The 20,746-nt window shown below is 55.3% G+C and overlaps 1 protein-coding gene across 1 annotated transcript; it reads left to right on the forward strand.

Moving 5' to 3' along the window:
• The first annotated feature begins 3,437 nt into the window (after nucleotides 1-3,437).
• KIF3C (kinesin family member 3C) lies at nucleotides 3,438-16,014 on the forward strand. The gene is made up of 8 exons (XM_061461217.1): nucleotides 3,438-4,947; nucleotides 8,778-8,879; nucleotides 8,970-9,092; nucleotides 9,197-9,315; nucleotides 10,551-10,667; nucleotides 10,798-10,906; nucleotides 11,398-11,573; nucleotides 12,445-16,014. Exons 1-8 carry the CDS (start codon nucleotides 3,535-3,537, stop codon nucleotides 12,536-12,538), a joined length of 2,253 nt encoding a protein of 750 aa, XP_061317201.1. The 5' UTR covers nucleotides 3,438-3,534; the 3' UTR covers nucleotides 12,539-16,014.
• The last annotated feature ends 4,732 nt before the right edge of the window (nucleotides 16,015-20,746 follow it).

Raw genomic sequence — 20,746 nt, forward strand, 5'->3', positions numbered from 1 at the left:
CCACAGTGGCCACAGTCTTCGAGAGATGACTGTGCTGTCTCAGGGACAGCCTTGGTGGCCCAGGTCTGGCAGTGATGTCTCAGGGGTGGCCATGGTGCTGGGGACATTTTGGGGATGGGGTCACAGGGCTTGAATGGCACCCCACCATTCTGCGGCATCTGGACCATGTACTTTGTCCCGGCGAGCCCAGTGTCACCCCTGGGATGCTCAGCCCTACCTTGGCCATGGCACTGATGCTGGTGTGGTACCCACAGCAAAGAAGGGCGAGGGCAGCATTCCTGGGATGCCATATAGATCATCAAACCCTGGAGCCTGATGGGAGTGGGTCGGTGCACCCCTCACCCCGCACGGGGACATGCTAGGGGGACCAGTGGGGCCTGAGTCACTGCACAGCTCCCTCCACCCCGGGACTCACCCTGCAGCCCACCTTGTGACTCAGGGTCTCCTAATAACCCCCCTCCCCAAGGGCACTCAGCCACCCATGCACCATCCGGCACCAGTCATGTCACCGGCACCCCCACCCAGCTAGGGCTGCCCTGGGGTCCCCCAGCCCACATCCCCACTTTGCACATGGGTGGGATAAAAGCAGTGGTGGGGTTCCCTGGGGCCACGCTGTGGTCCCCATACACACTGTATCCCATGTGGAGCAAAGGGTGGGAGGCTCTGTCCTGGCTGCTTTGGGGGCTGCTGTGGGGTGGGTAGCCCCAAGCCTCATAGTGCCCCTGGCCGTGTACACAGGGCTGGGTCAGTGCTCGGCAGGGGCACAGTAAGGGTCCACTGGGCTGCTCCAGAGGTCAGCCACGAGGCCAGTCCAGAGGCCACCAGCCAGCAGCAGTGTGCACTGCTCTGGTGCTGACACCTGTGGGTAAGGGACCGTCCCTGCATGGCACCCAGCCCTGAATGGCACTGTGCCCCTGCATGTCATTCTGCCCCTACTTGTCACCCTGTCACTATGTCACCATGTCCTCACAGGTCAGCCCAACCTGACATGGCATGCTGTCCCTACCTGTCACTCCCTCCCTACATGGCACTGCTCCTGACATGTTACCCTGTCCCTCTGTCCCTTTGCCCTTACCTCATGCCCTGCCTAAATATCACCCCCTTCGTATGGGTCACCTGACCCCTACCTGTCACCCCAGCCTGGTCTGTGGAAGATTTGGGGTCGGGGGGCTTCTGTGGGAGCAGGGCTATGTGCTCTTGAACCTGTCTGCCTTGAGGACTCTCATGCCACAAGCAGAACCAAGCAGCACCGAGGTCCTTGTCCCATGGTAAGGCCACTTCCCCTCCATCCCCCCTCCCCACCATCTCCATCACGTCAACCAAGGCCTCCATCCCCCCCTTGCATCATCCCTCCCATTCTCCTTCCACTCTCCCTCCATTCCTCCCTGCATCGCTGCTGCATCCCCCCTTTAATCCCCCTCCATCATGCCTCCACTGAAGCTTCCACCTGCCTCCATCCCCTCTCCATCCCTCCTACATCCCCATCTTCTCCCCAGCCCCCTGCATTCCCACTGCATTGTCCCTTGTCCCACTTCCATCTCCCCTCCAGCCCTGCTGCATCCCCCTGCTACCCCCCTCCACCGTGCCCTGCTTTTGTCCCCTGGTCCCCCTCCATCACTGGGGCTGTGCCTTCGGCGAGGTGACCGTGCCCTGCCCCTCAAAGCTCCTCTGGGAGTCAAAGGACTTGGATTGCACCAGACAGCCCTGCCTATGGCAGCAAATACCCTAATTAATTAATTATGGGATAATCTCTGGTTCTGGGGAACGGGTGGCTGCTGGGACTCGATTAACCACAAGAATGTTTAATCTCCTTCTGAAGCCCCAGCTGCCTGTCCCATAGAGTGCTGGGGATTATTCCCACTGGGCTGCAAGGAAGGGACAGGTCTGGGGTCCAGGACCTGGAGGCTTGGGGTGAGGGGCACACACAGCCTGGGGCAGCTCGAGGACCCCAAAGCACCACCAGGGTGGCTGGTGAGGGTGACGCTGCCCTGGCCTCACAGGAGATGGGCAGGGGGAGATACCCCTGTTCCAGCTGCTGGGCCCAAGGGAAGGGCTTTGTCCCTTTGCTAGGCTGCTGCCCTCCCCTGCTTCTATCCTCCACCCTGCAGCCAGCATCCCAGTTCTGCATCCTGCACCCCATACCATGTACCGTGCATCCTACAGCCCGGTCCTGAATCTGTATCCCACATCATGTCCCCTCCATCCTGCATCATCAAATGGTTTGGGTTGGAAAGGACCTTAAAGATCATCTTGTCTGACCCATCCCAGCCCTGCAGCCTTAATCTCACATCCTAGTCTTGCATTCTGCATTCTGCATCCCAAGCCTGCATTCCGCATCCCACATCTTGCACCCTGCATCTCAGTCCTGCATCCTTCATCACACATGCTGTACCCTGCATCCCGCCTCCCAGCCCTGCATCGTGCATTCTGACCCTGCATCCCAATCCTTTATCCCAATTGTAAATCCCATATCCTGCATCCGAGTTTTGCAGCCCACATTCCAATCCTGCATTCTTTATCCCACATCCTGCACCCTGCATCCCAGTCCCACATCCTTCATCACACATCCTGCACCCTGCATCCCAGTCCTGCATCCTTCATCCCACATCCTGCACCCTGCATCCCAGTCCTGCATCCTTCATCCTTCATCACACATCCTGCACCCTGCATCCCAGTCTTGCATCCTTCATCCCTCATCACACATCCTGCACCCTGCATCCCAGTCCTGCATCCTTCATCCTTCATCCCACATCCTGCACCCTGCATCCCAGTCCTGCATCCTTCATCCCTCATCACACATCCTGCACCCTGCATCCCAGTCCTGCATCCTTCATCCTTCATCCTACATCCTGCACCCTGCATCCCAGTCCTGCATCCTTCATCCTTCATCACACATCCTGCACCCTGCATCCCAGTCCTGCATCCTTCATCCCACATCCTGCACCCTGCATCCCAGTCTTGCATCCTTCATCCCTCATCACACATCCTGCACCCTGCATCCCAGTCCTGCATCCTTCATCCCTCATCACACATCCTGCACCCTGCATCCCAGCCTTGCATCCTGCATCCCAATCCTGTATCCTCCACCCAACATCCTGCACCCCGCACCCCAGGCTTGCATCCCAATCCTGCATCCCACATTCCAATCCCGCCCCCCGCCCCGCTCCCTCCCCGCGGTGTAGCAGCACAAAGGCCGGACTACAGCTCCCGGCGTGCCCGGGCCGTGGTGCGGGGGGAGCCGGGGCCGCGCACCCTCCCGCCCGTGTCCTGCCCGTGCGTGTGCGTGTGCGCGGCCGGCAGCGAATCAGCCGCGCCGCCCGGCCCCGCCCGGCCCCGCACACGGGCGGTCGCAGCGGCCGCGCTGCCATGAGCGAGCGCCCGGCGGGGCCGCCCCGCCGCCCCCCGGCTCCCGCCGCCCCCCGCCCGCCGGTCCCGGCCGCAGCCCCGGCCTGGGGGATGCTGCGGGGACGGCGCGGCTGAGCCCCCCCAACCACCGCCGCCGCCGCCGCCGCCGCCGCCCCGCCCGCCGCCGCCATGGCCGGTAAGCCCCGCAGCGGCTGCGAGGCGCTGAAGGTGGTGGCCCGGTGCCGCCCGATGAGCAGGAAGGAGGAGGCGGCGGGCTACGAGCGCGTCCTGGAGCTGGATGTGAAGCTGGGGCAGGTGAGCATCCGGAACCCCCGCGCCTCCCCCGGGGAGCTGCCCAAGACCTTCACCTTCGACGCTGTGTACGACGCCAGCTCCAAGCAGGCAGACCTCTACGACGAGACGGTCCGGCCGCTGATAGACGCCGTGTTGCAGGGCTTCAATGGCACCGTCTTCGCCTATGGCCAGACGGGCACCGGCAAGACCTACACCATGCAGGGGGCCTGGGCGGAGCCGGAGAAGCGGGGCATCATCCCCAGCTCCTTTGAGCACATCTTCACCCACATCTCCCGCTCGCAGAACCAGCAGTACCTGGTGAGGGCCTCGTACCTGGAGATCTACCAGGAGGAGATCAGGGACCTCCTTGCCAAGGACCAGAGCAAGAAGCTGGAGCTGAAGGAGAACCCCGAGACAGGGGTGTACATCAAGGACCTCTCCTCCTTCGTCACCAAGAACGTGAAGGAGATTGAGCATGTGATGAACCTGGGGAGCCAGACACGGTCAGTGGGTAGCACCAACATGAACGAGCACAGCTCCCGCTCCCACGCCATCTTCCTCATCACCATCGAGTGCAGTGAGACGGGGCCGGATGGTGAGGAGCACATCCGTGTGGGCAAGCTCAACCTGGTGGACCTGGCTGGCAGCGAGCGCCAAAGCAAAATGGGGGCCCATGGAGAGCGCCCCAAGGAAGCATCCAAGATCAACCTCTCCCTCTCTGCCCTGGGCAATGTCATCTCCGCCCTCGTGGATGGCAGGAGCACACACATCCCCTACAGGGACTCCAAACTGACCCGCCTGCTGCAGGACTCCCTTGGGGGCAACGCCAAGACAATCATGGTGGCCACCTTGGGCCCAGCCTCTCACAGCTACGACGAGAGCCTCTCCACCCTCAGGTTCGCCAACAGGGCCAAGAACATCAAGAACAAGCCCCGGGTGAACGAGGACCCCAAAGACACCTTGCTGCGGGAGTTTCAGGAGGAGATTGTCCGGCTGAAAGCCCAGCTAGAGAAACGTGGCATGTTGGGGAAGAAGAGGAGAAGGAGCAGCCGGAAGAAGAAGGTGATGGATGGAGAAAGTGCTGCAGAGAACGAAGGGGAGGATGACAATGAGGATGGCCTGGAGAAAAACATGGAGAGCTACTTGAAGGAGCAGAAGGAGAGGCTGGAAGAGGAGAAAGCTGCTATCCAGGATGACCACAGCCTGGTGAGCGAGGAGAAACAAAAGCTGCTTCAGGAGAAGGAGAAGATGATTGAGGATCTGCGGAAGGAGCAGGAGGCCACGGAGCTACTGGCCACCAAGTACAAGGTATGTGTTGCCACGTGCTACTGTGAGCAATGCTGGGGGAAGACCTGCTTTGCCTCTAGCCCCCTGTGGGGAGCTTGAGAGGCTCCCAAGCAGGGTGTCCAAGCAAGGTGGGCTCCCAAGCAAGGTGCCCAAGGGCAGCCCCATGCTCCTGTGTAGTGTTCGGCTGGAGTTGCCCTCAGACATGGAGCTGCACGGGGACCTTGTGTGGGAGCTCTGAGGGCTGTGGGGCAGGAAGGGCCGTGGGGCAGTGGATCACTTTGCTGTGTTCAGTTCTTGTCCCTCTCAGCACAACAAAGCAGCTTGCAGCGGGGCAGGGGAGTGATGCTGCACATTTGTCCCTGGTGGCCCCAGGAACGCACCCAGGGCTGGGGCTGGGACCGTGGCACTGCCTGCTCCCTACCTGCCCCCCATGTCCATCCCCATGGCTCCTGCCCCAGCCTGGGGATGCTGGGTGATGCGGAGCTGAGGGCAAGAGGGGCCACAGCAGCCCCAGCCCAGCCCCAGCCCTGTGCTGGCATCTGGGGCTGCCCCACTGCCATTCCAGCCCTGCCCCTCTCCCGGTGACCCTGGGGGTGTAAGCCCAGGGCTGGAGCAGTCGTGGTGATGGAGAAGGAGCCCCAGCACCCTGCCCCACCACATCACTCTTCAACACAGCCCCTCCGTCACCACGGTGGCCCAGATGCAGTGGCTGGTCTGGGGACCAGCACGGAGCTCTCCAGGCACGGACGTGCCTGGGGTTCTGGTCTCTGCTGGGGAATTCAGGGGCTAAGCAGGAGGATGCTCTTGTGCCTCCTCCCTTGCCAAAGCCTTCTTTGTTGCAGCCTCAGGGATGCGCAGCCAGGCCGAGGGATGTGCGGCCGTGCTCAGGGATGCATGATCATGCCCAGGGATGCATGGCCGTGCTTGGATGCCTGCACAGACACCTGCAGGCTCGCAGTGGGACGTGCAGCGAGGGCAGAGCCATGGGGGAGGACACGGGTCGCCCGCTGGCATTCCGGGTGTCCCATGGCGGGTATCCTGGTGGAGCAGGATGCTCGGCGTGGAGCGGGGGTCCCCGCAGCCGTTCCCTGCACTGCCACCACGGTGGAGTGCAGGTTGTCACTGGCAGCCATCCAGCGCGGTCTCCTCGTCCGGCACGGTGCAGTGGAGCTGGCTCTGGGCCACCGCATGTCCTGTAACTGCTGAGTAACAAGGCAGGGCCGGAGGTGGGATGATGCTGCATCCTTTTTGGTGGCCTTCGGCACTGCTGTGCAGGCTGGGACCCTCAACCCGTGGGGGTACAGCACACTCACAGCAGTGACGTGTAGCCCCAGGGGACAAAAATCCCTCTGGAGCCAGCGATGGAGGGCAGAGCCTGCTATGATGCTCACCCCAGTAGGCACTGCCCGGGGCCAGGCAGGAGACATCACAGCCTTGTGGCCCACTCAAACGCTTAATGGCTTCATAGTGACTGTGGCAATGGCAGATGTAGTAACTGGGGGGACACAGGGTGCCCCACACATGTGTGGGTGATGCAAGTTGGACCCTGTCCTGCTGTCACACTCATGGGCTCTCTGGCACAGCCAGGGCCCAACCCTGCAGTCTGGCTGGGACATGTGGGCAGCTTGGAGAGATGGGGGCCAGATGTGCATCTCAGTGCCCAGATGTGCACCTCACCACCCAGATGTGCACCGTGGCACCCAGGAGGATGGGCCGTACCTGCAGCTGCTCAGGGCCCCTTGCCTGAGGGCTCTTCTGGGTGCTGAGACAGGGGTCAATGGCCAGGAAAGTGCCAGGGAAGTCACTGGGTGCCGGAAATGAGAGGCTTAGCGTTCAGTCTGTCCCAGGCACTAAAGAAGATTGGGAGTCATCTTCATTAAAAGGAATAAATGCTTCGGCAGGGGGGAAACAGCAGCGCTAAGAAACCCCCTAATCCCACGCGAAGGTGGCAGCCTTCCCCATGGAGAGGTGTGACAGTGTGCTGCCCTGGCCAAGCATCATCCACATGCGCACCTGGTCCCCTCCCTGCACCCCAGCAGGGTTTGGAGGACACTCGCCATCACAGGATGCAGTTAGAATCAAGACAAAGGAGGAGGAGGGGTGAGGGACCCTTTAATGCCTGGCCAATGGCACCCAACCGAAGGTGGCAGGGCCAGGAGGAAGGAGGAATACCCATCACTGGAATTGAAGGGGCTGGATGGGCACCCATGTGAGGTTGTGCCCCATAGCTCTGAATGGCTGTGAGGGTGGTGGAAGGTGGGAGCTGGTGGTATGGACATGGGGGTTGTCCCACAAGTGCTGGGGGGCTGCTTGCATGTCCCTAAAGCCCCACACTGTGCACCCCCACAGTCACCCCGCATGGGAACTGGGGAAGGGAAAAAGCAGGGGAAAAAATAGGGAGAATAAGAGTATTGTCCCAGATAGCTGTTGGTCGCCGGTTTGTCCAAGCCCCCGCCTCTGTGCCCATGGTGGTGGCCGAGAGACACAGCACCCCCAGGGAGAGCTCTGCCTAAGGGGGTGTGTGGTGGCCCCAGTGAACACCGTGTGTGCCCCCGCAGTGCTGGCATCTCCCATGGTGTGGTGTGGTGGCACTCCCCCCTCTCCGGGCCTTCGCTGTGTCAGTGGGGGTGTCCCAGGGGTCTGCATGTGGGGAAGAAGCTGTCGGTGCTGCCGCTGTGTCTGGGACATTAATTTTTAAAGGTGTGTGTGGTGATTGGATCCGTCCCTGCTCACGTCCCTGAGGTGCAGTCGGGGGCATGCATGTGTGCACACAGGCTGCGTGTGTGTGGATGCACATGCTGCATGTCAGCGCTCCCCCATCGCACACGTGCACACACGTCGCAGGAGGACACACATGGGAACCACGTTGTGGTGCGAGGCTGCTGTGGCGGCCCAGCAGGGCTCCCGGCCCCATGGTTTCCAGACAGGGATGGCTGTGCACACGCATGTTGGATGTGTGTGTGTGTGTATGTGTGTGTGTGTACAGGCACACGAGTGTGCATGCATGACTGTAGTAATGTGTGCATCCATGGAGTAAATGGGAGTGTGCATGTGTGTGAGCACCAATGTCTGCATACTTGGGCATGCTTGTAGCAACGTGCATGCACGTGTGTGTGTACATGTGCATGTGTGCACGGGTTTGACTGTGCACAGGCATGTGTGTACATGGGTGTATGCATGTACACCGATGGGTGTGTGCGTGTGTGAGCCCTTTTCCCCTTAGGAAAGCTGGCATGGGGGTGACAGGGTGGGGTGGGATGGGATGGGATGGGGAAGTCAGGGTGGGTACAGATTTGGCTGAGCCATGGGAAGTGCAGCTGTGAGTGGTTTCCCTGCTGCATTTTCCTTGGGAAGTCCCAAGGGGCTTGAGACAGAGCCCCCTGCCTGGCTTGGCACAGCTCAGCATGGTTTGGCATGGCTTGGCATGGCTCACACAGCTCAGCTGGAGGTGGGAGGCCAGGGCTGGGGCCCCACTGCCGGCAGCTGCTGCACATCCGTGGTGTCCCGCTGGCTTGCAGCTGTGCGGAAGGAAGTGGGACCCAAAACAGCCTGGGCTCAGAGCCAGCGGCCCCAAGCCACATCCTCATAGAGGGGGCACATCGCTTGCACCCCTGGCTAATGCACCCAGTGTTCAGCACGGGGCTCATGGTGTCCGTGTGCAGCCCCCTCCCCATCAGTGGAAGCATGTGTAAAAGCCCCCGCCGCCTGAAAGCGGGGGTGAGGACACAGTGCCCAGCACAGGGACCAGGGATGGGGGTGACCCCCTGGCAAGGGTGGCCTGGTACAAACCCCTCAGGGGTGTGGGGTGGTAGAGCCGTGTTCTGACCCCCCCACCCTCCTCTCCCCCCCAGGCAATGGAGAGCAAGCTGCTCATCGGCGGCAGGACCATCGTGGACCACACTAATGAGCAGCAGAAGATGCTGGAGCTGAAGCGACAAGAGATAGCTGAACAGGTAACAGCACTGGGGCCTGCAGGTGATGGGGGTGTCCTGGGGGGGACGGTTCCCCCTCCTGACTCTGAGTGTTTCCCCCTTGTGTTGCAGAAACGCCGGGAGCGGGAGATGCAGCAGGAGATGCTGCTGCGGGATGAGGAGACCATGGAGCTGCGGGAGACTTACACCTCCCTGCAGCAGGAGGTGGAGATCAAAACCAAGAAGCTGAAGAAGGTGAGAGTGTGGTTGTTGGGGATGATCATCCCTTCAGCCACCAGAGCCCTGGGGCTCACTGCAGGCCCCAGGCTGTGGGGCTGATGGTCTGTTCCTCTCCCCAGCTGTATGCCAAGCTGCAGGCCGTGAAGGCAGAGATCCAGGACCAGCACGATGAGTACATCCGTGTGCGGCAGGACCTGGAGGAGGCACAGAATGAGCAGACACGGGAGCTGAAGCTCAAGTAGGTGGTTGTGTGTCCCCTGCAGCCATGCAGGTCAGAATTGGGGTGCAGAGCGCAAAGCTGGGTGCTCAGGGCGGAGCTAGGGTATGCAGAACAAAGCTTAGTTATGTAGAGCAGAGCTGGGGTGCGTGGAGCAAAGCTGGGGTGCACAGAGCAGAAGTGGGTTATGCAGAACAAATCCGGAGTGCACAGAGCAGAGCTGGGGTGCGCAGCCGGAGAGAGCGATACGCCTGCTGACAGGGACATGTGAGCACTTCCTACCCCAGAAGGTGTAAAACATATTTACACCTCTTGAGCTGGGTGAGTCACATGCAAGAGTATTAAAACTTGCTGAGAAAGGTGAGAAACCACAAAATACAGAAGCAGAAATGCCAGTACAGCTGCAGTGTGGGCTGTGGGTGAGTTATGGGACCTCACAGTGGTAGCTGGAGGTGGGTGTCCTCTGGGGGCACCTGGAGACTGCTCCAGCCCCAGCATAGTCCTCAGAGGAAGAGCAGCTCAGGGGACCTTGGGGTGAGGCCCTGCCCTGCGGGAGCTTCTGGCACAACAGTGGCAAAGCCATATCTCCTCCAGGAACCTCTAGCAGGAGATGCATCTGCTGGTGTACCACCCTCAGTGAGTGTGTTTTCACTTCAGCAGTAACTATTCAGTGTCTTCACAAAACCCCACCCAGCCATATATCTTAAGCATCTTCAAGATAAGATATTTATCCTTTTACTAGAAACAAACTCTCACCTCTAATTTTGCTGCCTTTCTCTTCAGACATGACTCAGACTTTTTAAAAGCTGGGAACTCAATGGAGCAACTCAGCAGTGCAAAACAGTTTTCTGTAGTTGCTTGATTTGCCCCCCAGAATATGGAAAAAACGATTCCCCTGGGGTTCATTTTGCATCACTGAGCTTTCCTTTATCATCTGGTCAGGCAGCAAGGAGCAGACGGGGGTTCCTGCTGGAGGAAGTCTTGCAGAGCTGCCTATGTCTTCTTTCCTCTCTGATGACTGTCTTCCTCTACCCCCACTCTCCTGCCTGTCTTGCCTCTCTGTCCTATTGCCTCACCCTCTCAATTTCTATCCTGTTTCCATCTTCTGTATGTTTTCTCATTTCCCTGTGCTGTCTCCCTGACATCCCTTTCCTTTCCCTTTCTGACCTGCTTTTGGTCACTTGTCACATTAACTCCTTCCTCTCCTACTCCTTGCCCATCTTTGCTCCCGCTCTGTCTCTTGGCCGGTCACTCAGGTACTTGATTATCGAGAACTTCATCCCACCAGAAGAGAAGAACAAGATCATGAACCGCCTGTACTATGATGGTGATGAAGACCAGTGGAAGTTCCAGCCACTCGTGCCCACTGGAGGGTACGTTCCTGTTCCTGTCCCCGACCCATGTGCTGCCTCCTTCAGGCACGAGGCCTCTCACCATTTGGATGGGTTTTTAGTAGGTATTTATGTTCTTTACTACATGTTCTTCTCTTAATTTATGTTTTAGAAACAGCAACCAAATGAAGAAGCGGCCTACCTCTGCAGTGGGGTACAAGAGACCCATCAGCCAATTTGCCCGCGTGGCCATGGCCATGGGATCTCATCCTCGATACCGGGTAAGTGAGGGAGCACTGCTGTGTGCCAGGGGGACAAGAAGTCTTTGGATAAATGTGATGAATGGATGGATGGACAGACAGACAGATGAACAGTGGGAGAGAAGGCGAAGTAAACAAGCCCATCATGATTTGGGGTACATCAGTTCAAGCTCCCGGCTTTATTCACCCACTTGGCAGGATCGGTGGCCATGCTTTCAGCTGGTCCATGAGCTGCTAGCTTGGTGGCTCTGACAGCTCCTGCTGTTCAAAAGGACAGGGCCATTCAGCCTTATCTGCTGGCCTCAGCCCCAGGGAAGACCAGGAAGGGCAGAGCCATGAGCCTGAACCCCAGTGTGGAGCTCGCACTGTGGCTGTGGCAGCCAGAGGAGAGTCCCACTCCCTGGCTTGCTGGTCACCTTCTCTCAGTGGCATGGACTTGACAGAGCTGGTGCTGTTTTGAGACATGCAGTGACTCCTCATGTTAGTTTTCCCTTTGCCCTGTCCTACTGCAGGCTGAGAACATCATGTTCTTGGAGCTGGACCTCTCCCCTCCAGCTATCTTTGAGTTTGAGCGGAGCAGGGACCCAGCAGAGCAGGACCCCCGGGCTCTGCACCTGGAGAGGCTGATGCACCTGGACAGCTTCCTGGAGCGGCCGGTGGCCTCCCGGGTGAGGAAGTCCCGCTCCTGGTGAGTTCTGCTGGGGACAAGGGGGGACTCATTTGTGCTGCAGTGCAGCTGGCATGCTCCATGTGGGCAGCGCTTGGGCTTAGGGCAGGCAGAGGAGTCATGGCAACCTTGTTCCTTCTGGGGTTGAACCTGGCCATGAGCTGTTGGGGTGTGATCAGGTTTTAAAATATGGCTGACATTGCTTTGGTAACAGTTGTAGGATGCGTATTAAAACAGGTGATATAATTATATCCATCCCAGTACAGGAAAGTTCTGCATATGTTGGGGCTGGTCCAGAGGAGGCCATAAAGATGCCCCAAGGGCTGGAGCACCTCTGCTATGGAGACAGGCTGAGAGAGCTGGGCTTGTTCAGCCTGGAGAAGGCTCTGGGGAGACCTTAGAGCAGCTTCTAGCGCTTAATGAGGCTGACAAGAAAGCTGTAGAGGGGCTTTTGACAAGGGCCTGTAGGGACAGGACAAGGTGGAATGCCTTTAACCCGACAGGGGAGACTGAGATGAGATGTGAGGCAGAAGTTCTTGGCTGTGAGGGTGGTGAGGCCCTGGCACAGGTTGCTCAGAGAAGCTGTGGCTGCCCCATCCCTGGCAGTGTTCAAGGCCAGGTTGGATGGGGCTTGGAGCAACCTGGTCTAGTAGAAGGTGTCCCTTCCTGTGGCACAGGGGTGGAACTGGTCCCTTCCCACCCACACCGTTCCTGTGATTCTGATATACATGTATCTCAGATGGTGAGACACAAGGTATTGTCCTGCCCAGCATGTTAGGGGCATCCTTTAGTTCTTCCTGTATAGCAAATGACTGAGAAAGCGGATGTGGGGCAAAGCGGGAGGTAGGGGAAGGGGAAGGAGAAGGAAACCAGGTTTTCTCTGTCCATCCAGGTGCCAGACGCCGCGGTCACTGCCATCCTCAACCACTCATGTCTCCCTCACCTCCAGCTCCCCGTGCGCCGCCACAACGCCAGCTCAGGAGTGACGTCCTGGACCCCTTGTCCCCTTGCACTGCCTCGCAGTGAGGACTGTGCCGTGCCGGCAGCCGAGGAGGGGGCCCCAGCCGGCAGCATCTCCACCGGTCCCGGTTCGTCTTTGTCTTCAGCTACTGTGTGTGCGCGTGTGTTAGTGTGAGATGCTCACGAACAGCCCTCTGGGGCGAGGGGAGCTGCCCCCTTCTGCCTTCTGCCCCCTCCCCAGTCTGGATCTGTCACTTTATTTATTTAACGTATTTATTTATGGAGTGGTTGATGCGCAGAGTCAGGAGGTGCGGTCGCACAGGAGGACATCCAAGGCTGGCAGTGGGCACCACGCGGATGCTCCTCAGGTACGCTCAGCTCCCAGCCCTCCCCACTGGAGGACAGGGCTGGGGACACCACCAGGGTGGGCACTGCTGGTGTCCTGCTCACCGTCGTGCTCCGCAGAGCAGGCAGGAGGGGGCAGAGGCCCCTCTCTGGTGGCTGTGGCAGGTGAGGCAGCCCTGGACTCTGGTGCTGTGTTTGCTTTGCTGGATCCCAGAGAATTTGGTGATTTCTACAATGATTTGGAGACTTCCAGAGGGACTCTCCAGCCTGCGTCAACACCAGTGGCAGCAGTGACATTTCATTGACTTTTGGGCATGGCTGTCACTCCAGGAATGCCAGCTCCATCTACAGGGAGAGCTTGCAGATTAACAAAACCAAGTCAGTCCTGGTGGTGCCAGGACTTTGCTCACCTGTGCTGTGCTCTGGAGGTGGCTGGCCATGTCACATTCAGTTGCCGGACACCTGGCATGCTCCCATCTCTGACAAAGTGGGTGTTTAACTCCTAGCAGCAAGAACAGCAGATGGAAATCTCTGTCCATTTCTACCCACACCTCCTCAAGACACATCATCTGGGGAGCCATGCTGCCTACATGAAGCCGGTGGTGACAGCGTCCACCATCCTGGCAGCTAGAGGCAGTGAAGAAATGCAGGACAAGGCAGTGATGCCCAGAGGAGTGATGCCAACATCACTCTCATTGGGCTGGGTAATATGGAGGTCACCTTGTTGTTGGGAGAAATTTCCTGGTGTTGCATGGTTGTGGAGGGATGGATGTGAAACAGGTAATGGGTAAGAGGGCAAGACACAAAGCTGCTCTGGCAGTCTGAAACCCATCCCTGGCAGTAGCACATGTGGGTGCCAGGACATCATTCAGTGTCCCTGGGTCATTGAGCAATTCAGTTGAGGGAAGGCAGGTCCTTGTTGAAGACCATTCCTGGCAGTGCCAGGGCCAGCAGCTGTGGTTTCCATGGGATGGCTTCCAGATGCACGGAGGTGGGGGAGATCCGTTTGTTTGACTAGATGAGAATGAATGAGGGAGCGAGCCCCTGGTTCACATGGGAGGATGTGGGTCTTCACAAGGATATGTGCTGAGGCCACACCCTGGGATGGGGCTTTGAGCAACCTGGTCTAGTGGAAGGTGTCCCTTCCTGTGACAGGGCACTGGAACTGGATGAGCTTTAAGGTCCCTTCCAACCCAACCTGTTCAATAATTCTATGAAGACAGAGCTGAGAAGGTGGCAGGTAGGAACCATCCTGTGGCAATGAACAGCGTTTACTCTGTTGAGGACTGGTCACTCCTCACTTTGATGACTCCTGCACAGGACATGGGGTGAGGGCGGGAGAGGGGACAAGGCACAAGCACAGAGCAAAGCAGGTCCTACCCATCACAAGTGTCCCATCAATGTGCTCCACATGTCCAGGCTGGGGCATCCGTAGACCTTCCCATGCATGTCCTGACACATCCCCTGCACTGCCGCAGGCTGTCTTCTCCCTGTTCCCTGTAACATTGTCCTGCCTCATGTTCGTGATCATTGCCCTTTGCCACCATCTTCCCTTCCTCGTCTGTTCCCCATAACACATTCTGCCTCTCCAAATCCCTGTCCCACCCCAGCAGCTGGCTTGTGGGCTATTTTGGAGGCTGTAGGTTGCTCCCAGGACTGATCTCCCTCCCCTTGAGTAGCAGCCAGGTCTGGCTGTGCTCAGCCTGGGAAAGAAGGTGCAGGTGGAATGGCATTTAGGAGTGAGAGATGGGTTGGTTCCTCATTCAGCGTGGGTGAGGTCCTTGTCCTGTGGGTATCACCAGCAGCCATGGGTTCTCTGTGTGCATTCCCCACAGCAAGCTGGCCTCGCCTTATGAAACACAGTGGATGAGAGACCCCTGATTCCTTATTTGTTTGCCAGGTTAGTGTCTGGGAGTCAGGGTCAGGAAGCACAGACCTCAGAAAGGGGAGAAGCTGCCTGCAGCATGGCCTGCAGGAATGTATTTTCCTCCCTTTCTGTTTTGTAATTGCCCCAAATTCACCTTCAGTTGGATCAGAAGCTCAAGGAGCCCCAGGGTGATGTGCTGGTGACAGTCACTCCATTCTCTACTCAGGGCATGGTAAACAAAGCCCAAGAGCTGAGGGTGTCTCCGTATTGCGCCAGGCCATGGAGCATCATATCAAAGGAGAAATGTGCTCCATGTAGGTCTCCCAAGGCATGTGTTGGTCCTCACCTGTGTCATGGCAATGGACAGCTCTGGGTCCAGTAGCACTGTGTCACAGTGGGACTGTGTGGAAGCCCTTCTGGCCCAGCACAGGACATGCATAGGAGCACCCGGTGCAGGGGATGGTATGAGCTGTTTTCAACATCCAAGTGTGGCTCTAAGATACGTACCAAGAGCACGATCTCCCATGTGCTGGCTCCATCTCTCTCCACCGCTGCTAATGACCTCCCACCCTCCTTAGCACAAACCCTGAGGAAGGTTGTGAGCAGACGCTGGTTATTTGAGTTGAGACCGGGCGAGATCCCGGCGGTGTTTTCCCTCTGCCTCGGGTGGCTCCGCAGCCTCTCCGTGTCACTGCAGCAACCTCAGATGTATATTTGTAATGATCTTTGGTCTTTGTATGTTGGTGCGTGTGTATTTACATATGAGCGTGTGTAGGTGTGTGTGGGTGCGTGCGTGTAGCCAAGGGATCTATTTACTGTCAACGTGAGTGTACAGGGGGCAGATCCCGGGGAGGGGCCTGGGGCTCTTTTATTTTTGCTGTTTAATTATTCAGTTATTTTAGGTTTCAGGTTTGGATGGGATTTTTTCCTTCAAGGGGGGCGGGTTTGGGTCTGTCTCAGATTGATTGACAAGGTGAGGGCCTTGATTAGGACCAAATTTTCGTGCCTGTTGCTCTGGTGATCTATTTAGAAATCAAAAGTTTACTGTATGGTGGCCCATCCTTGTCACTCTATACATAGGAATATACAGGACATATTATAAATATATATATATTATACATACCGTATGGAGCGAGGTCATTAATCTCACCCCCCCTCTCTGGCTTTGGATGGACACCTCTTCAATATGCTGTAACGTAGCTTTGATCCAGTGCTGGGAATGACTGGAAAGTGCCAGCACCCTTCAAAAACTGGCAATGACACCAATAAAGGAATGAGCATCATTGCAAAGGGCGTCTGCAGCCTCCTTCATCCGCAGCTCCAGCCGCTGGGAACATGCCAGCACCACAGTGATGCAGCTGATGCGTTAATTGAAGCACAGCTCCATGTTGTGTAGTCTGCTCAGGGGGACCTCATGGGCTGTGTGTGTTGAGAGACAAGGATTTGGGATTAGGGCTTCTGCTACAGCACCAGTGCCCACCTGCCTGTATTTCTCCATATATTTCTAGAGGAGGCTCTCCATGCTCATGCCAAGTACAAGGTCCTACACCTGGGTCGGAGCAATCCCAGGCACAGCTACAGGTTGTGCAGAGAAGAGATTCAGAGCAGCCCTGCGGAGAAGAACTGTATGCCGGGCTGCATCAAAAGGAGCATGACCAGCAGGTCAAAGGAGGTGATCCTGCCCCTCTACTCTGCTCTCGTGAGACCTCACCTGGAGTATTGTGTGCAGTTCTGGTGTCCTCAGCATACAAAGGACATGGAACTGTTGGAACAAGTCCAGAGGAGGCCATGAGGATGATCAGGGGACTGGAGCACCTCCTGTATGAAGACAGGCTTAGGAAGTTGGGGCTGTTCAGCCTGGAGAAGAGAAGGCTGCGTGGAGACCTCAGAGCAGCCTTCCAGTATCTGAAGGGGGCCTATAGGGATGCTGGAGAGGGACTCTTCATTAGGGACTGTGGTGATAGGACAAGGGGTAACGGGTTAAAACTTCAACAGGGGAAGTTTAGATTGGATGTAAGGAGGAAATTCTTTACTGTAAGGGTGGTGAGCCACTGGAAAGGGTTGCCCAGGGAAGCTGTGAGTGCTCCATCCCTGGCGGTGTTCAAGGCCAGGTTGGACAGAGCCTTGGGTGACATGGTTGTGATGTGTCCCTGCCCATGGCAGGGGGGTTGGAACTTGATGATCTGAAGGTCCTTTCCCACCCTAACTATTCTATGATTCTATGATTCTATACCAGGAGAGTTGAGACTAGAAGATCTTTAAGGTCCCTTTCAAGTCAAACCTATGATTTCTCCCATTTTGTGTAAAATAAAGTGTTTGTACTGAAACTAATTTGCAGGAGGCTTTGATAAGACAAGGTCTAAGGAGCAAAAGCTGGTTTTGCTGGGTATGAGCACCTACTATACCTCTAAAAGGAAATTTATTAGCCTCAAGAGCACAGAGAAGCCCATGTAAAATTGGTGAGTTGATTTTGAGGCAATTTCATTTAACATGCTCGCTTATTTTATAGAACCATGGAATGGTTTGGGTGGGAAGCAACCTTAAGGATCATCTAGTTCCATCATGCTGTGATTCTGTGATGATTCTATGGTAAGGAAGGGAGAAAGTTGGGTTTTGTCATATTCAGTTTATCTCCCCACTGCCACCCAGGGCAGCCTGCATGCAGATCAGAAGAGCAAGGTCCGGAGGTAACACAGAGAGAATAAAGACAAATCAGAAGCATTGCCATGCTGTCAGGAGCAATAGTTATTCTGAAGGAGCTCAGAAATTGTGCCTGAAAGGTGCAGAGAAGGGCAAAGGATTTTTCCACACCAACTGTAACTGCCAAAACCATTCTGAAACGTCAGCTTTGACAAGACACTTGGCATGGCCCAGGGGACAAGAAGGTGACTTGAGGCAGGTAAAAATGCTCCAGTCACGAGCACCACTCTTTCCTTGCAAGTTCTGCAGTGTCTGGTGATGTTACCATCTTGTGGCGGTTTGATTTTCCAGAGCACCAGTCAGGAGAGCAGCTGCTGGTTTGGCTTGAGAACATGGACATTTTCTCCATCTTTGCCTCTATCCTGCCCCACACACAGGCAATGGCAAGAGGGCACAAGGTTTGTACAGCGCTTTGATGCCCTCAGCTGCTGCATACCATGAATATCAATGATCCAAGTTCATCACATTTGCAATGCAGAAAATACCCCAGCATGCCTGAGTTTTCCAGCATAGCTGGGGTTTGTTCTGTGATTTGTTTACTTGGTCTTAGGGGTTGGTTTGTCTTTCTATAAATTACCTGCTGCAATTTCTCTGATGCCAACATTCAATGGGTTTAGCAGCCAGGAGAATCTTTTCTCAGATCCAAGACCTCTCTGCTTCCCTAGAACAACTGTCGCTTGTAGTCCTAGGGGATTACACAGAACCCTGCAGTTTTTACAAGCATATTGAACCACGTTATAGATATATGATTTGACGAGCTGTGTCCCATATACTGACAGTTCCAAAAAGGGCATTTTTCACTGAAATCTAAAAAATTGAGGGTAAATTCACTATAGCAATTTTGGTTCCTTCCTCACTGCAGTTCATAGGACTTTTCCTGTCATAAATCTAAAATACAAGCCTAAGATTTGGTATGGCTCTATATGCCAGTATTTACATTTTTCAGTGATGGACACAAGTGAAAATTTGAGAGGTGACAAACATCTGCACCCCACCTCTGAATGAAAGTGCCCGTGGAGGCTTGTTGCCCCTCTGTCACCGCCATGTCCAGGTACAATGTATAAAAGTACATGTGAGGGGACCAAGGGCCACAAGCATGGTACAAACTGAAAGATCAAGAGAGATACAGCTGAAGTAGCAAAGATGTAACATACACCATAGACACTTGAGTGGCCTGGTTCCCGTGATGAAGATCAGCGGCTCACAGATGTAGAGTAGCTACTTAGAACTTGAATAAATCCTGACATAGCCCAGCGTGTTCAGATTCTCTTTGAAATGGAAACCCCTGTTGAAGACATGGGTTGAAAGAGCTGCAGAAGAACCAGCAAGACGCTTGTGTAATTCTTAACAGAAGGTGAGTGGGATGGGATGAAGGCAAACGGCTACCAAGGCAAGGTCCACAGCATGCAACAACTACAGGTAATTACTCCCTGAAAAGCATCCAGCTCTGCTTTCAAACTGTTAGAAGATGGTTTGAGTAGGCCCAGACTTGCTGGGCAGGGGTCATGGCAGAGCCATTGCTGCTTGCTGTGGTGTAAGACATGGGTTTGGAGTGGGGCACTTTGCAACAGATGCATTGGATTGCTCCACACTGTCCACTTACAGTGACTGCTGTAACTGGACAGCTGCAGAGCAGCTTCTGATAACACTGGTCTCCAGACCAGATTCACTCTTAGAACAATGACATTCATGCGGTCAGTGATGCGAATTTAGGACTCTGTGTCTGAAGTAATTGGGTACCAGGGTCATCAAATGACATTTGTGCTGGGAAGGTCTGGGGGGGTGACATGGCCACACCACACCTCTGCCTCCCATGCCAAGGATAGAAGGATGTGTCCAGGGAAACTTACACAGCTCTTGGTCCCTCTTCTTCCTGCTCTCCTCTTGTCTGTGAAGAATGAGGCACCCAGACAGTGACTTGTCTCCAAACGATCCAAAACGCTTGGAGGTGTGGTTAAGATACACAAGGAGAGCTAAAAAGCAAGGTTTACCGAATGGTTTCTCTCTCAATCTCATTCAAGAAAACCAGTAACATTTGCAATTATTGAGCCTGGCTTCTCCTTCAGTCCCACCCTGTCGCTCTGGATGGTGGTTGTAGAGATTCTGCTGTTCTCCCATGCCAGGGGAAACAAGGACCACCAGGACTCCTGGCTGTCTGGAAAGCTCATCTCTCCTGACCTTGCTCCTGAGACATGATGAGCAAGCTATTCTGAACCCCAATTTTGCTATTGCTAAAGCAGTGCTAAAGCTTATTATCATCTTTGTAAAGTACTTTGAGATTTACTTGTTATAAAAAGTTGCAAAAGAGCTAAATTGTTTTTACTCCTGAGTAGAATTTAAAGTATTTCAGCACAGGAATGCTTACAGCCACTACAAATATGTTGCATGGACTTCCCAAGACAAAAGCTGTGCTTGCTTTCCGGAAAGCGATTTTGGGCTTGATTGTTTTGTCAGGTTTTGGGTTTTGGTTGTTTGGGGTTTCTTGCTGTTCCCTGATGCTCCGATGACACCCTGTGGACTTTCCCTGTACTACTGCAGCTGTGCAAAGACCCAACAATTTCGTTCTTTTTCTCCCGGTGGCTCTTCTACTCTGTTTCCCTACATTTTTCTCTAGTGACTTCTGTTCTTCAGCCTATTAACTCAGTCCTGAATGGCTGTTAGCAGGGGAGCCATGGCACTGATGTTATTTGGCATACACTGCTCCTGTGCATTGCTGCCTTGCTAACATTTGTTGGCTTGCAACTACATGGTGGGGTGACCTAGTTCCCTCCATGACCAGCAGAGCTCCACAGCACATCCTGAAGTGCAGCAGCATGTTTGAGGTGTTCCAAGTGACCTGTCCACTGAGACTAGAGTGATTTGAGACCCTCTCCACAATGAATATCCCCACAATGAATATCCCCAGATTTAGACTGTCTGGAAGAATGTACTTGTCCTTTGTCCCCTTGATCCTAAGTTCTATGCTAGAAGAAGGATCTATTGTTTATTTATGGCTGTTCTGCCTTAAAACGTGTTGCCTATATGCTTATTCACACTGTGGCTATCCTCACAATCAAAAACTGATCCTTGAGCAATGCTGGTGCAGGCACATAGCAGCCATTTGCTTCCCACACCATTCTCGTATGTACTCTGGAAGTGCTTTCCCTCAGCATCAGAAGAGATATTAAAGGAAGGAAAAAAGTAGGAATTAAACTTTCTTTCTCCTATGAGCTCTCTGAGTGCTTGTGTCCATCTGAATTCTCACTATCAATGTGAGCAGAACCACTCAAAAACCACCACACAGCTGGAAGAGAGCATCAGAGTCTTCAGAAGACCATTCTTC

The sequence above is a fragment of the Pezoporus flaviventris genome, unplaced genomic scaffold, assembly GCF_033815535.1.
Source record: "Pezoporus flaviventris isolate CSIRO_AGI_PZ_B2104156 unplaced genomic scaffold, CSIRO_AGI_Pfla_v1 ptg000031l, whole genome shotgun sequence".
Lineage (NCBI taxonomy): Eukaryota > Metazoa > Chordata > Aves > Psittaciformes > Psittacidae > Pezoporus > Pezoporus flaviventris.

What these genes read in the sequence shown, in the direction of transcription:
- KIF3C (XM_061461217.1), top strand. Translation starts at nt 3,535, where the DNA reads ATGGCCGGTAAGCCCCGCAGCGGCTGCGAGGCGCTGAAGGTGGTGGCC. An exon ending in CCACTCGTGCCCACTGGAGG is followed by an intron (nt 10,668 to 10,797) that starts GTACGTTCCTGT and finishes TTTATGTTTTAG; the next exon opens with AAACAGCAACCAAATGAAGA. An exon ending in GATCTCATCCTCGATACCGG is followed by an intron (nt 10,907 to 11,397) that starts GTAAGTGAGGGA and finishes GTCCTACTGCAG; the next exon opens with GCTGAGAACATCATGTTCTT.